Raw genomic sequence first — 14,405 nt, 5'->3', positions numbered from 1 at the left:
CATATGCAAGAGAGAATTTTTCGATCTAGAGAATGATTGGCTAAGATTGGGAGAAAGAGAGTCTGTGATGAACTGGAGAAAATCATGAAGGGGGGAAAGCTTGTTAGACTGAAGTGGTTTATAGATTACAGGTAATATCAGATTTGCTGCTGCTGGAAGAAATGGAGGTGCTCAGAGTAAGAATATAGGCGGTATTTAGAAAATTTATTAAGTAAAGAAAGGAGACGCCACATCAATTTTAAATGAATCCATTGATTCATGTACCAAAATGACATTACATTTATTTTATTTCCAGAGGCAGCTAAACAGATTTTGTTCCTACTTTTTGAAATAGCCTGGGAGGTAATTGGGAATATTTTGAGTCAGACTAGTCTAATGTAAAGACTTCAGAAATTTCAAATTGCTCTTGGTGAGATCATTCCATTCGTGGGAAGGCAGACTTTTAATAGGGAGAGTTCATGATAGTGAAGAATTCTTCTTTTTAAAGCTTTTTTTTCTGTAAAATTTGGAGTTATGTAACGAGTCTGAAGTGAGGAAAAACTTCAGAGTTTTTTTTTAGAATGCTAGAACAAAAAAACCCTCTCATTTTATGACTTGCTGCAGAAAGGCTCATGAGATACATTTGTAATAAAACAGTGGTTGAATCTTAAACGAATATATAGCTAATAATACCAGCCTCAGCATCGATGGAAGTGTTACCTATCAGTTTATCCATGAGTGAAATAAGCTTATGAGCAGATTTCTGAGTGATGTGAAAGTATGCTGTTGCTTGAATGCAGTCTTTTCCTGGGAGGGGAGGGTATAATTTACTTGTTAGCATAATGAATGTTTTTCAGAGATGTATCATGTTGCATGTTGTGACATGCAACACTTGCATTAAGCATCTCCTGAAAGACTAGTGTTTCTTGGAATTTCAAAATGTGTCAGCAATAGTATTCATTTTAAGGGAGATATGGTTCCTTATCCCTGTCATCTTTGTGTGTCATCCAGACTTGTTTGTTGCAAGTTATCAGTTTGAAATATAAGTACTGTGCCTTCTCATCTGTGGGTTAAGACACCATGTGAATGGCTTCTCTGCACCTAGACAGACACTCTAACCATATCAGTATGGATACTGTTCTTGAATGGGTGCCATTCAGGTTGAATATTTGGGGTAATTTACAGGAAAGAGCATCCCAAGGCACTTGAATGAATTTTTGTCCGCAGTTGCTCACTTTTCCCACACAATTGAGAAGTGGGTTTAGATCAAGTCTAATATAATGAATGAAGCCGTATCTAGAGCTTGCTTTCTAGACTGTTGGACACCTGTACAATGGTTTTGCATTGGTTTGAAATATTTTAATGGAGTGATATTTCTGTCTTCTGAGAAAAGTCACTTTCTGGGAGCAGGTGTTTTTTTAACTTCCATTGACTTGGATTATCCATTTTCAGCAAGACGTTTGTTGAAAAACTCATTCGCTTTTGTTAATTTAAATACAATGTACTTGTTTAGGTTGAAGCATATGAGAAAAAACAAATGTTATATTGTACCCTTTACCTAAATTTACTCTTTCCTCAGGCTACGAGAACAGTACATTTGCTCAGTTCTTAAGAACACGGAAGTTAACACCAAGCTTGCAGCACTTCATTCTTCACTCAATTGCAATGGTTTCAGAAACTGATTGCAGCACTCTTGAAGGTCTTCAGGCAACAAAAAAGTTTCTTCAGTGCCTTGGCCGCTATGGCAATACACCATTTTTGTTTCCACTATATGGTCAAGGAGAGATCCCACAGTGCTTCTGTAGGTAAGCTTCGCTTTTCTAATAACTGTCTTCCAGAAATGAAATCCTGATGCTAATAGATATCATTCAATAGGAATCATCCTGTTAACAATTTCCTGTTGGTTTTATTTGCTTTACATTTTCATTGGATGTGAAATTCCCCAGCTCAAAAAAAGGCAAAAATTAAATAATAAGTTGGAAATGCTGCTACTGTGACACTTTGAAACGTTAGAATACTTTACTTTCATAAGGTACGCTACCACTAAACTCCTAGTGAGGAGTTTTTTTTAATACCTTTTGCACTAAAAAGTGTTGGCTTATGTTGTGGTGGACTTGGCAGTGCTGGGCTAATGGCTGGGCTTGATGATCTTAAAGCTGTTTTCCAGCCGCAGCCTAAAAAATCCTATGGTTCTATGGTTGCATTCCAAATATAACTTTTCATTGCTGGCTGTTGTGGTGGCTGCCTATGGTAAGAAGTACTACAAAATGAGGAAGAGATAATTTAACTCATGCGTAGCTATCCCTTTTTAAAACTGACAGAGGAGACTCAGTGCCATGTTTGTCCCAAAGGATCACTGTTCATTTTGGTAGGCTGAGAAAATCTGTGGTTTAGTCTTCCTGAAATTACAGGAGGATATGTATTTTCAGTTAGTGTCACTAACCAATGCTGAGAGTGCATCTGACATTTTAATAATGAACTGGATTTTTCAAAAAGAAGTGAAATTAGGCCATGTGTCCAGTTTATTTATTATTAAATAAAGTTATGTAATCCTTTCACCTTTGTTATGTCACAGACTTACCCAAACAGGGCAACTGATGTGAAATCATGTCTTATCCTCTTGGCATCATTTTGTAGACCACAAGGTCCCACCTATGACATATTGAACAGCATACAAGATAAAATGAAGCCTTATTACACTGAACCGTATACAGACTGCAGTTTTACACTCCAGCATCTTAAACAGCAGCCATATTTCTCTACTACTTCAGCCCTAGAAAATAATTAAACCAAAAACCCTGTATTGACACCAGGATAAAACAACATCCACTTCAACCCTTTACTTGAACTGTGGGCAATGGTAATGTAGTCTTCAGCATGATTCCTGAGGTATGCTAGGGACTGGAGTTCTAGAAGAGCAGTTGTTGATGGATACTTTTGGGGACCATTAAGGATACATGTGCAGAGAGTGGGCGGTTTTAATTTTCAGTTGTTTCCAACAGTTCAACTGGTTTGTAAAAGGCTGAGGGGTTTTTTAATCTTTTCTTTTGCTGGCAGGCAGCCTTTCCATCTGCTCTATGTGGGTTTTTAATGTAGTAACCTGTAGGTCTGAAATAAACATTAGCTCTATTTAAAAGAAGCAGTACTGCCTGGTGAGGCCACTTTGTTGTCTGAGTGATATATTTGTATATCGTTCATTTAAATATCAGTGCCAAGTCTTACCTGCTTTATTCTTTGTTGGTGGACAAGTTCTGGTCTTACATCTGTGCTACTATTCAGAAATTCTGGTTTACAGCACGCTGTTGGACATTATCTTGCTGTCTTGTCTGCGTGATGGATTCTGTTTTTCTTCTCTGTAACAGTACTTAAATTACTGCTAGAACAGTGGCCTCAGCAGCTTGAGCCTATTTGTCAGTGTATAGGATGGATGCAATTATATGCTGATAGAAACATTCTGGAATAATTGTCAGAGTTTGTGGAAGGTATCTACAGAGTAATTGGTCAGCACCAGCAGCCAGCTGTGTTGTGCAAGGTCTTATTCGGACTTAGCAACAAATGAAGGCCTATATGATGTTTATATGTGGGTTATCGAATGCTTTGCTTTGATCATTAGACAGCAAGGCATTGTTCTGTGCCGCATTAACTAGAAATGCTGTGTGGTAGCATCTTTTGTCACTAGCCTTTCATCTCTGCCTTAAACTCTATGGAGATTTTAAAAAACATGAACCTATGTAATTAGGTGCTCAGACAGAAAATTTATGGACAGTAATTGTTTTAGGTAAGTACTTTGGACATAGTCATGCAATAGAACTTGTGTTTGTAGGTTTTTATGATGTCTTTCTGTGTCCATAGGTCTTCATGTGGGACCAGATATCTGTACATGGCAGATTAATAAATCAAAATACTATTAGAGCCACAAGTTTTGCAGTTAAACTTCTTTGACTTAAATATCTGGGGGAAAAAAGTAGATTTAATAATTATAATAAAAAGTATGGGCTTAGTTACATTTTTTCCACTGTAGGTTCTTCTTAATTCAATTTTTCTTGCATTCTTGCAAGCCTTTTGACTTTATTATGTGTAATAGCCAGCATGTGCAGTTTTCTGATCTGTAGTAGCAATATATTTCAAGTTGGCAAACGTGGTGTCTAGAAGTCTTGTAAATAATCTTATCAGAAAATCATTCTGGCAGTGTTCAAGGCCAGGTTGGACAGAGCCTTGGGCAGCATGGAATAGTGTGAGGTGTCCCTGCCCATAGCAGGGGGTTGTAACTGGATGATCTTACAGTGCTTTTCAACCCCAACCATTCTGTGATTCTGTGATCACAGGAATTCTTCAGATGGCATGAACTCTCTATTTATGTCCATTGATTGCTGCATTTCAGGATTGTGTTTTGCTAAATTGTAAGTCTTCCAATAAGGATTGCGTTTTAATAGTTGAAGCAAATTACTCTGTAAAGCCAAAAGGTAATTATACTTTTAAATGGTTTGTATTAAAAACATTTGAATACAAAATAAAGTCTAAATGTCTTTGTGATTGCCTTCTGAATTGCTCACCTAAAACCAATTTTTTGGGGGATTAATCACAATTGTTATATGTGGTCTGCCTTAGGTATTCTGTCATGCTAAAACTGAGCAGTATCCGAGCAGATATTCAGATGTTCAGACTGTATAGTAAAGTGGTAATGCCACAACCTATACATCATACCCTACAGTTTTTATCACCAGGTTATCAGAGTAAGGTGTCACCTGTTCTGTGATTTCTAACCACCGTTCTATATTCTGTTTTAATGTAAACCTCTTAAGCGTTTCTTGCAGCCAGTTACACTGTGTGTTCTCATCAAGGCTACTGTTATAAATGGCATACATGCATATTTATGTGAATGAGTCAAAGACATTTGTAAGTCACATCCTTGCATTCTAAATGAATTCTGCATAAACAGTACAACATTTTATAACTACTGACGACACTTGAGTGAGTAAAAGCTGTGTTAGTTCTTTATTGGCTTAAACAGGTATGGTTTAGGAGAGAAAATTAAACTTTTATATCACTGTAATGTACCTCCCAATATGCCAAGGTACAGATGCGAGATTTCTGTCTCCATAAATTGGATTCGTGGTACAAGGAAGGTCATTGGAAGCCTCACACTATTCTGAGCTGACAAGCAGCAAAACTTTACTGGCTTGTATAACAGCTTCTTTTGGTTCAAACTTCTTGGTATGAAACCGTCACGTCTCTTCCTGCCTTAATGAAGTAGCAGAAGTATGCTTAGTAAAAATTATTGTTGTAATAGCTTATTCTTGAGGAACATCTAAGCAGGCCTTTACATTTGGTATGGTAAATATGAGATACCCGAACTTCAACATGTAAAGCATTGAGGGAAATCAGTGTATGTTTTGCGCTCAGCTGTTAACATGCTTGTTGCAAATCTGTAACACAGCTTTCATTTTCTTGAAGAAATGTCACCATTTTCAGTGATTCCCAACCATAGTTTTTCTTTAGTGATGTCTCAGTATTCAACATTTACAATAGTTAGTGTGATTTTGATGCGTTTTTTTTCTGGTTTTATAAAACATTAGAGAATATCCTAAATATTTTTTTTATATAGGAGTTAAATGCTAAAACTGACAGCTTCCATATTTTCCCTCTAATGTAACCTGATTTTTCAGATGCAAAAGCTTTAAGATTTTTTTTTTTTTAATGCTTTTGAGGAGTCTTTGGAAGTGTTATTTTCCAAATATTGTTTCATAAAGTTCACTTTTACAGTTCACTTCAGTAAAATATGCCTCTTATTTTCAGTTTTCCTTTGAGAAGTCTTTCTGGAAGCTTTCAGTCATGATTCTCTTCGCCTGTGACTAGTGGGGTTTTAATGGATGAGAGTTGAAGTCAGTTGTAGATTGTGGTCTGTCTTCTGTGATTTTTCACTGTGGTTGCTTTATGGGCACTGAATTTTTTTGGAGGGGGGGACTGTGCATAGTTTCTCTTCAGTTAGGTTTCAGATTTTCTGGGGGGGCTCTTGCAAGTATGAGCGTCCAAAGGGAAGCAAGACTTTTTGAGAAAGTAGTAATGCAGTTTTTCCTATTTTGACGTTTTGGAGGGATTTGGAGAGTCTGTGCTGTCTGCCATCTCGTAAAGGCTCTAAGAGGTGACAGACACCTCGTGTCTTTTTCCTTTTTGTTGAGAGTCATCCAAGAATTGACATATGTGGTCATGGTAATAGGTGCTGAGGTAGTAGAATCTCTTCAGCAGCTTTGCTGTAGGAATTGGTGATTCACTGTCTTTTATGGGTAGTCAGTTAATGACTTGCGTTTCCTATAAATAGGCTTTGAAGTTGTACATGGTGTATGTATTTGGTGGACAATGTAACCTTTTTTTAAGCAGTTGTTACAGATTCTAGCTGAAATTAGTCATTTTTGTGTCAGTGCCAGTGGCAGTAGTAATTTTGTGATGGAGGAAAGCTCTGATTAAGACAGTTCTTCTCTTTCAATCCCTATATTTACAAGAAGATTGAGAGTCCAGGCTGAGATACGATGGATCATGTGATTGATTTGGAAGGTTCCTGTATATCTTTCAAAAATGAATAATCAGTTTTTACCCTTATATTTGAGCTATTATCTCCTACAAATGTCAAAGCTTCTGAGGTAGTCTCAGGTACTTCAGTATTTCCAATTATGTTCCTGTTACAATCTCTAGGAAGGTTTTAGTCTTCTGAAATGAAGGCTGGACTTCAGGAAACCTGACTGTGCTAAGCACTTAGAATTTCATTTCATTTGAATCTATACATAAGTATCATGTCTGATTCTATGATTCTATGTATAACTTGTCTGTATGTAAATTGTATGAATTGGCATATTAATGAGAAATTCAATTGTGATTCCTTGTGACAATCAGATAGGACAGATCTGAGTCTTAGCATGTATGCAGTTCTGTGCAAGTGCAAAAGAATTGCAGGTGATTTAAAAAACATAGGCTGTATCTGAGATGTGAGTTCAGTCCTACATTTCAAAATATGTATTTTTTTTATTCGTATATCTCTATCTTTGGAGCCAAAAAAATAATTTGATATTGCTGACAATTGTCAGCTTTACCTGGTTTTCACTAAAATACTGAATAGTCTGAGTAGCTGCAGTGCTGCTTTCCTTTTAATTGTTTTCACCGGCACTTCAGTGAAATAATAAAACTTCTGATGTAGTTTAGCTTTTTTAAGACAAACTTGATATATTTCTCTTCACTGTTGGCAGATGAATGCAGAATGGGTAAGCTAGTTAGCGTGATTCTTTGTAGGATCAGTTGTTTGTTTTTTCCTCTAAGGAGAAACTCTTTCTTGGGATAAACATCAGGGAGGTGAGATAATCCATCATTCTGAGACCTGTTCACTAGTGATGGATGGATAGATTGGTAAAGTAACTCAATAATCTTCATTTTTTTTCAGGTTATTCACAGATCAGTGAGCCTTGTCGTTAATAAAGCCATGGAATGCTTTTGTGTCCTTGCCCGCATTATTTCTCAGAATTTGACAGGAAAAGACTTTTAATTTGGAAATAACCTTTGTTGTGAAATGCATTGTAAGTGTATGAAACTTTGAAAATGCCTCTCGATTTTATCTTCTCAGTGAGGTGTTTGTCAGTAATTTTTTTTTTTTTTTTAAAGGTATTTGCAAATATGAGGAGCTTTTCTACTCATTATTTCACTGACTAGAAATACGGTGCTTTTCAGAAGCGCATACTTTGTGAAGGCCTTCAACCAGTAGAATATATCACATGATACATTCACATGAATCATACAAATGTTGTCAAAGTATATTGATTTCAGATTCCTAACTAGGCATGGAAAAGTTTTCAGATAAGAAATTGCATTATAGTGGTTAGAATATGTGCTGTGGTATGAGAAATGTATATAACATTATGTATTAAAAAGGCTGAGAATAACTTACATTGTCCTACTCCCATTCTTGATCAGTCTTGTTTCATTTTACAAACATACTTGGAACTTAAGAGCACAAAATACAAATGCTTAAGTGAGATGATATTTCTGTAATTATTTGATTTAATAATTTAGAAGGATGTATGTGTATCTAGCACATTATTTGGTATTATCTCTTAAGTCTTCTAGTAAGTAAATCACTGCTTACATGGGGATGTGCAGATTCTGGCTTATGTATTCTTCCTGAGAATAATGACTAGGACATACAAATATGTTACAGCATTATCAGAAGATCTATGTAAATTACATGAATGTTGATTACTGAAGCAGATCTGGGATGTACATGCAAATGTAATGCAATGGAGTCGTTTTTCATTAGACTAGAAGGCAGAGAAAGGTAGGTCCCAAAACATTACAGAATTAGTAAAACAGTCCTTGAATTTCATTGAGGGTTAAGATAACTTGAATTTTTCTTGAGGCAGAAAATACGGAAATGGGATTTTACAGATGAGCTAATGATTGGTGGCTGGTTTCTAGTCATTCTTTTTTGTGTCTCTGCCCTATGGTACTGATCATCCAAGCTCCTCTTTGAGCTGCAATTACACAACAGTTTTGCCCTAAGGGACCTTGTGCAAGGAACAGCTTCAGCTGTTTGAGTTTAGCATCCCAGAGAATGATTCTTAATGTAGATTTACTAAAAATATTGTTAATGGCAATATCCTTGAAAAATGCTTATGTAATTCTTCCATCGTATATGGTGGTATTAAGCAGCTTCTCCTTCAAATTCCAGTAAACTTTTCTTCCATTGAACAAGCCAGTATTGAGCAAATTTCTTTTCTTTCAAATTTTGGTAACATTTTCTTGCACAGCTACAATATGATTAAAATGTGATATTTATCCTCTAGTTCATGTCAGATCTTTCCCCAGAACACAGTCAAGGGTAGGCTGCTTGAAGTGCCAGTTAATTTTGTAGTAACTTTACATTGAGGTCTGGCTTTAGATAATTTGTGAAGCAGGATGTAAGTGTAGTGAGTAAGTCTGTTGAACAAACTATTTAGGGTTAACAAAGTCCTTATTTAGGAAACAGCATTTTTTACCTTGTGGTTGTGACCATTCACAATCTTGAAAAAACTTAGCGGCTCTGGAGCTACTTCTCTTAGACTTACTCTCAAATTTCAAATTTTTGATAAGACAGTAGCCTCATATTTCATCATATCAGTCATCATCATTGAAGTGTTTGCATTTACTTTGCAGTTTCTGGAAGCACAATAAAATTATTCTGAAGCAGAACTTGTTAATAACCCTGTTTGCTTCAACAAGTGGCAATACCTTTCCATTAGTAGCTTTCTGCGACTCTTGCTGGCTGCATTCATACCAAGATAAATTTCCAGAATCCTTTGTGACTTAAGATTTTAGCAGACAGTTTTATTTTCACTCCCCTGGAGATTTTCTTGTCAATAACTGCTAGGTTGATTTGGTAAACTTAAAGCAAACTTACCGTTCTTTTGAAATATTTTATTTGAGAAGGCAAAATCCTCAACTCTTTATTTTTTTAAGCAGCAAACAAGCAAACCTCCACAGAACACTTTGCTGGAAAGAGCAGTTGTGTTCAAGAGAGGAAATCTAAAATTTAACACAAAGCTGATGATTGTTTTTTTAAATGTATTTTATCAAGAGACCTGTTACTGTGCAGTGATCGAGCCATCAAGAGTTTGTGGTTTTTCTTTCATCAGCACTGGAAGATCTCTTTTCTGCACAAATAGATTTCCCCCCTTCTAAGTGTTCAAAGTTGTAGGATGTCACATTTAATTTTTCATAAAACAAGAAATTAAGATTAATCTTTTGCAAAATACTGCTTTCAAAATCCTTGTATGCTAAATGCATTCCCTCTGTAGAGTTTCTTTAGTTTCCTGTTGTAGAGAGGATTGTTCTCAAGGGTCTCTTATCCCGGTGTACCTCTCAGGAACTTAGCATCTTTTTTTCTTATTCATCAGAAAGTAGGAGCCAACAAGAGACTTAAGTTGGGTGGGCTGTTACGCTCTCTTGCAAATTGCAGGTCTGATCTGTCAAATAGTTTTTCTACAAATTGTCCTTCTGCAAAAAGTAAGGATATAGCAGAAAAAAGAATGTCACAGCTGCCGATTATTCAGCAGCTGAACAGCCTGGGTTACACTTGCAGACAAGCAGCGGCCGAAATGGCCATGTTCATGTAGCCTGAATGAGGGTGATGTTGAACCAAAACTCTGCTGTTCAGTCACTGCTGTGCTTCAGAAGTGCATTTGTGCTCCAGAAATGACGTGAAGCTAAGTAGCTGCTATTCTAAAGCAGATTTTTGTAAAATACCGTGCATGTATGTGTTAGCACTTGTTCCTGTAGTTGTTATATTTATGCAACTTCAATATTTCTTTAACGAGAATTTTTGTTCTGTGGTTATTTTGAATGTGGAAGATGGGAAATGAGTTCTGTAGTTGAACACTTGTAGAAGATGATAGCTGACAAGCACATAATTACAGACAATTCATGTGGTGTTAATGAGTTTCAAGGTGGTTGGTTGGTTTAGGAATGTATTAATGGCTGCAACCAAAGTACTTTTTCACCACTCTTAGAAGAGCTGTTCAGAGAGTCTACAAGAGTTGTTAGTAATATGGCTCTTGTGTTAGTAATAAGCTTGCTAATATTGCAGTTGCTTAAATTACTAACAGTTTGTCAAGTGAAAATGGAACTTAAACACGGTCTTACTTTTGTCAGGAAAACTTCCTCAGGTTTTAGAAACAGCCTAATAAATCTGCCCTTGCATGAAGTGAGACTGGAAGTCTAGGGACATAAAAATGTATGATGAACTAAGCTTTTTATTGCAATGTCTTCTAACATTTGAGTTTCAGCAAACAGAATTGGAATCTTGAGCCTATAAAAAGCAGCATTGACTTGCCAAAGCCCTAAACTTTCAGGTTACGTGATAGGAACTTAGGGAATAGTTGCACTTCAGTGCAGTTTTGGCCATTCTTGCACCATGAACAATAAGTTGTCATGACTCTGAATAGACTTAAGTTATCCCTGTTTTGTAATTACGGAAAAAAGTGCACAGAAATTCTTTCCTGTTAGGGTGGTGAGGCACTGGAATTGGTTGCCCTGGGGGCTTGTGAGTGCTCCATCCCTGGCGGTGTTCAAAGCCAGGTTGGATGAAGGCTTGGGTGGGATGGTTTAGTGTGAGGTGTCCCTGCCTATGGCAGGGGGGTTGGAACTAGATGATCTTGAGGTCCTTTCCAGCCCTAACTATTCTATGATTCTATGAGGCAAGCGTTAAGTTGGTATGTTACTCAGATTCTTGAGTTTCATGTTCTAAACAAAATCGGGTACACCAGGTTTTATCTTGCTATCTATTTTACTGTCAAATACTATATGCTTTACTAGAATTCTTCACAGTATGTGAATGTACATTTCTATATATAGCTGCATAAATCACATACAAAGGAAAAGGAGCAATTTCTTAGTTTTCAAATGAAATTTGGTTTTTTAAATCACTAGAAAAAATACAAAATACTGAATTGGCTATAAAATGGCCTTTGACTGGGCTACTTTTTTTGTTCGGTTTTTGTTTTTTTTTTTCCCAATCCCTGTCTCAGCTGTGGCATTTCCTCCTGGAGCTGTCACCATTCCTGCCTGCTGTGTCTTTCTCTATTAAAAGAGTTTGCTGAAAGTGAAATTAGCGGATATGTTAGTTCTCCCCCCACAGTGTTTTGATTTGGAACTTTGCCATTACAGCAACACTTTCTAAAGCATTTCCCAGTCATAGTGCTTCTGTTCTACCATGTTAAACAGAAGATCTGGTGAAAGAAATTACCTTGCTATATGACTACAGGCATAAAAGTTGTAGTTCCTGCCAAATACTCTTTGGAAATTAACTAATTTCCGTTTGATAACTGTGGGAACTTTCTGACAGTTTTAAAACTGTCATTTTGCTAATTGGATTTCGAAATGGGGATGATTCTCTGTAAACTTTTAGGACTTCTTAAATTTCCCAGGAATGCTGAACACAGTCTTCAGGAAAAAGTCAGTGTGTTTGACTCTTCTGTGAGCATAGTTCTTTGAGCGTATAGTTCTCCAAATGCCAGGACAGTTCTGGTTCCTGTCAATTATTATCCCATTTCTTCAGTGTTGTTCTTTGGTTGTGTTTGCTTTGTTGGGGGATTTTTCGTCTTCATCTGGGTGGGTGCGTATACTGAGGTGTGGCTTTTTTATATCTGTGCTGGGAAAAACTATACTTTTAACTGCAGCCATTTTATTTATTTGATGTGTCTGTATTCTACTTGATAATGTTTTTAAAACATAGAACAATGTTGTAGGAAATGCTGAAGTTCTACGGAACTTTCAGGAAACACTGAATTTAACATAAGAACCAGGTCACAGCTTGCTCTGTGTGTAAAAATAAATTGAAAGAGGACAATCCATTAATTCAGCACTTGGCATGTTTCTCTTTGATCTTTCTCCAAAGCTTGCTGTGCTGTACATGCAGAATTCATCTTTAAGGAGAGAAGCAAGTAGATTTTGTTACAGAAGACTGTACAGTTGGGGAGAAAAATACTTAATTACTTAATTACCTTTTAGAAAGTAGAAGAGAAGCTGTATGATAGAAATAAAAACTAGGGTTTGGTGTGAAGCTGTGATACGGCTTTACAGTTCTTTTATGTAGTTTTGGAATGAGCAAAGGGTAAGTCTGGAATTTAAGGGTGTTCATTGTATTTCTGTTGAAAATCAAGATGTCAGATGGAGAGACATTCTATTTTTGTTCAATTAATATTGGAGAGCATTACATCAAAGCAGTAAACTCCTCTTGTATCAACAGATGCAGCAACCCTGAAGCCTATTTTCTCTCTTGTTACATTAGTGTTTAATTAAAGAAAACAACTAGTTGGAGGCAGTTACTTTCTGTGAAATGTAATGAAGATTTATTTTGTAGGTGACCTTCACTATATTAGCTGAATCAGTAATCAGTAAAATTAATAGAATAATCAAATTATATACAAACTCATAAATCATTGTGAATATGCTGTCAGAAATTCAGCTTTTCATATGTCCTATTGTTTCACAGCTGTATTAAAAATTACAACTGCTGATTCCTGCCTTGATGGGAACTGAAATGGCCTTTAAAGACTGTGCATTATGGAGGGCTACCAGGCCAAAAATTTTCACAACTGTTAATTTAGCTGTAATATGATTTGATGTCACCAGGGCAAAGTTGAAGTGGAGTACAGTGTTGTTGCTATCTTTCAGCAAAACTTGAATTATTAGTGTAGGCAGTCGCCAGTTAATTAGAGTAATATCAGTTTAAATGTCTGTCATTTAGGGTTAATGGTATCAAAGAGTTGCCGTGTACTTGAAGTACAGTCAAATCATCTTGAATAGCCTATTGTATGAAAGTAATGTTAGCACAATGATTTTACTTTACCATAAATTATCGGGATGCCATTGAGTTTAATATTTCAGTTTCTATATTTAAATAATTTTTGGCAAGTTCTTCCTAATCATGTCATTTCTCATGCTAGACTGTTTTAATAGGTATTTTGGCTCTTTGTAATTGTTAAACACAACACAATCAAAATTCCTTTCCATTTTCATTTGAAAAGAGAAGTTTTCCACTGGCCTACTCTGAAAACAGGTCATGCCCTCCTCTACTGGATAGCAGGCTATTCTTGAAAATAAGTAATTCACATTTTTGTGCAGCCAAGCAGCAAAGTTCTTTCAAAGCACACTAGAAAATAAAGTGCATATATTAAAAAGCACCTAACTGGTTGAAGTCAAAGGAAAAATATAATTTATAGTTTCTAACAGAAGAATCTCAGTTCTATTTAAGTTAATAGTGCTATTCTTATATACAACATATGAAATAAATTCATCTGAGTTGGTTTGAAAGATCCTAATACATGCTTTGTCAGGCAAGAAGCCATTGTTTGCAAGCATTAGAGATAATAAGCCCTCAGCTCAAAGCTCTGTAATAATTCTTCAGTGGATGTTTAACCATTGTGTTGTCATCAACAATCTTCAGAAAACCAAGGCCTGGATTCAACATGGTGTAAATTCTCCCTGCTTTTGCATGGGTTAAGGAGGTATTTCTAGGGAACCAGATGATCTGATTCAGCCAGTTGTAAGATACTCATGAGCTTTCCTTGGAGTGCTGCCTTTTGGAGTACAGGTCAAGAGATGTGAGTTGGTAACACACTTCAGCTTTTTGCCATGCTGCGTAATTCATGCAGTTTAAAAGGTATTACGATGCTAACTGTCTTTGAAATATGTAGTAGGACTTTCGAATGCCAATATGGATTCCATTTTAGGAAGCCAGGTTCACAAATGAAAGTTCTCTTTTCAAGTTCGTCTATGAAATGGATACCTAAAGCTCTTAAAAATAAAATAAAGTTTAAAAAAAAACAAACCAAAAAAAACCCCTAGCTGTCAATAAACCAGGAAAATCCTGCTGTCATCTCAGACATCTGGGAGAGCTATGTTCCACC

General features: G+C 36.3%; 1 protein-coding gene across 2 annotated transcripts in view; it reads left to right on the top strand.

Moving 5' to 3' along the window:
• Positions 1–14,405, top strand: part of LOC136019375 (rab proteins geranylgeranyltransferase component A 2-like) — a 67,259-nt gene that overhangs the window by 28,809 nt on the left and 24,045 nt on the right. For both annotated transcript variants that reach the window (XM_065689523.1, XM_065689522.1), the window contains exon 8: positions 1,559–1,784. In XM_065689523.1, the coding sequence (XP_065545595.1) occupies positions 1,559–1,784 (226 nt within the window). The remainder of the gene's footprint in view (positions 1–1,558; positions 1,785–14,405) is intronic.

This window comes from Lathamus discolor, chromosome 9 (genome assembly GCF_037157495.1).
Source record: "Lathamus discolor isolate bLatDis1 chromosome 9, bLatDis1.hap1, whole genome shotgun sequence".
Taxonomy (NCBI): domain Eukaryota; kingdom Metazoa; phylum Chordata; class Aves; order Psittaciformes; family Psittacidae; genus Lathamus; species Lathamus discolor.
The sequence above is the reverse complement of the archived record's forward strand: the minus strand, read 5'-3'. Positions and strand labels throughout refer to the sequence as shown.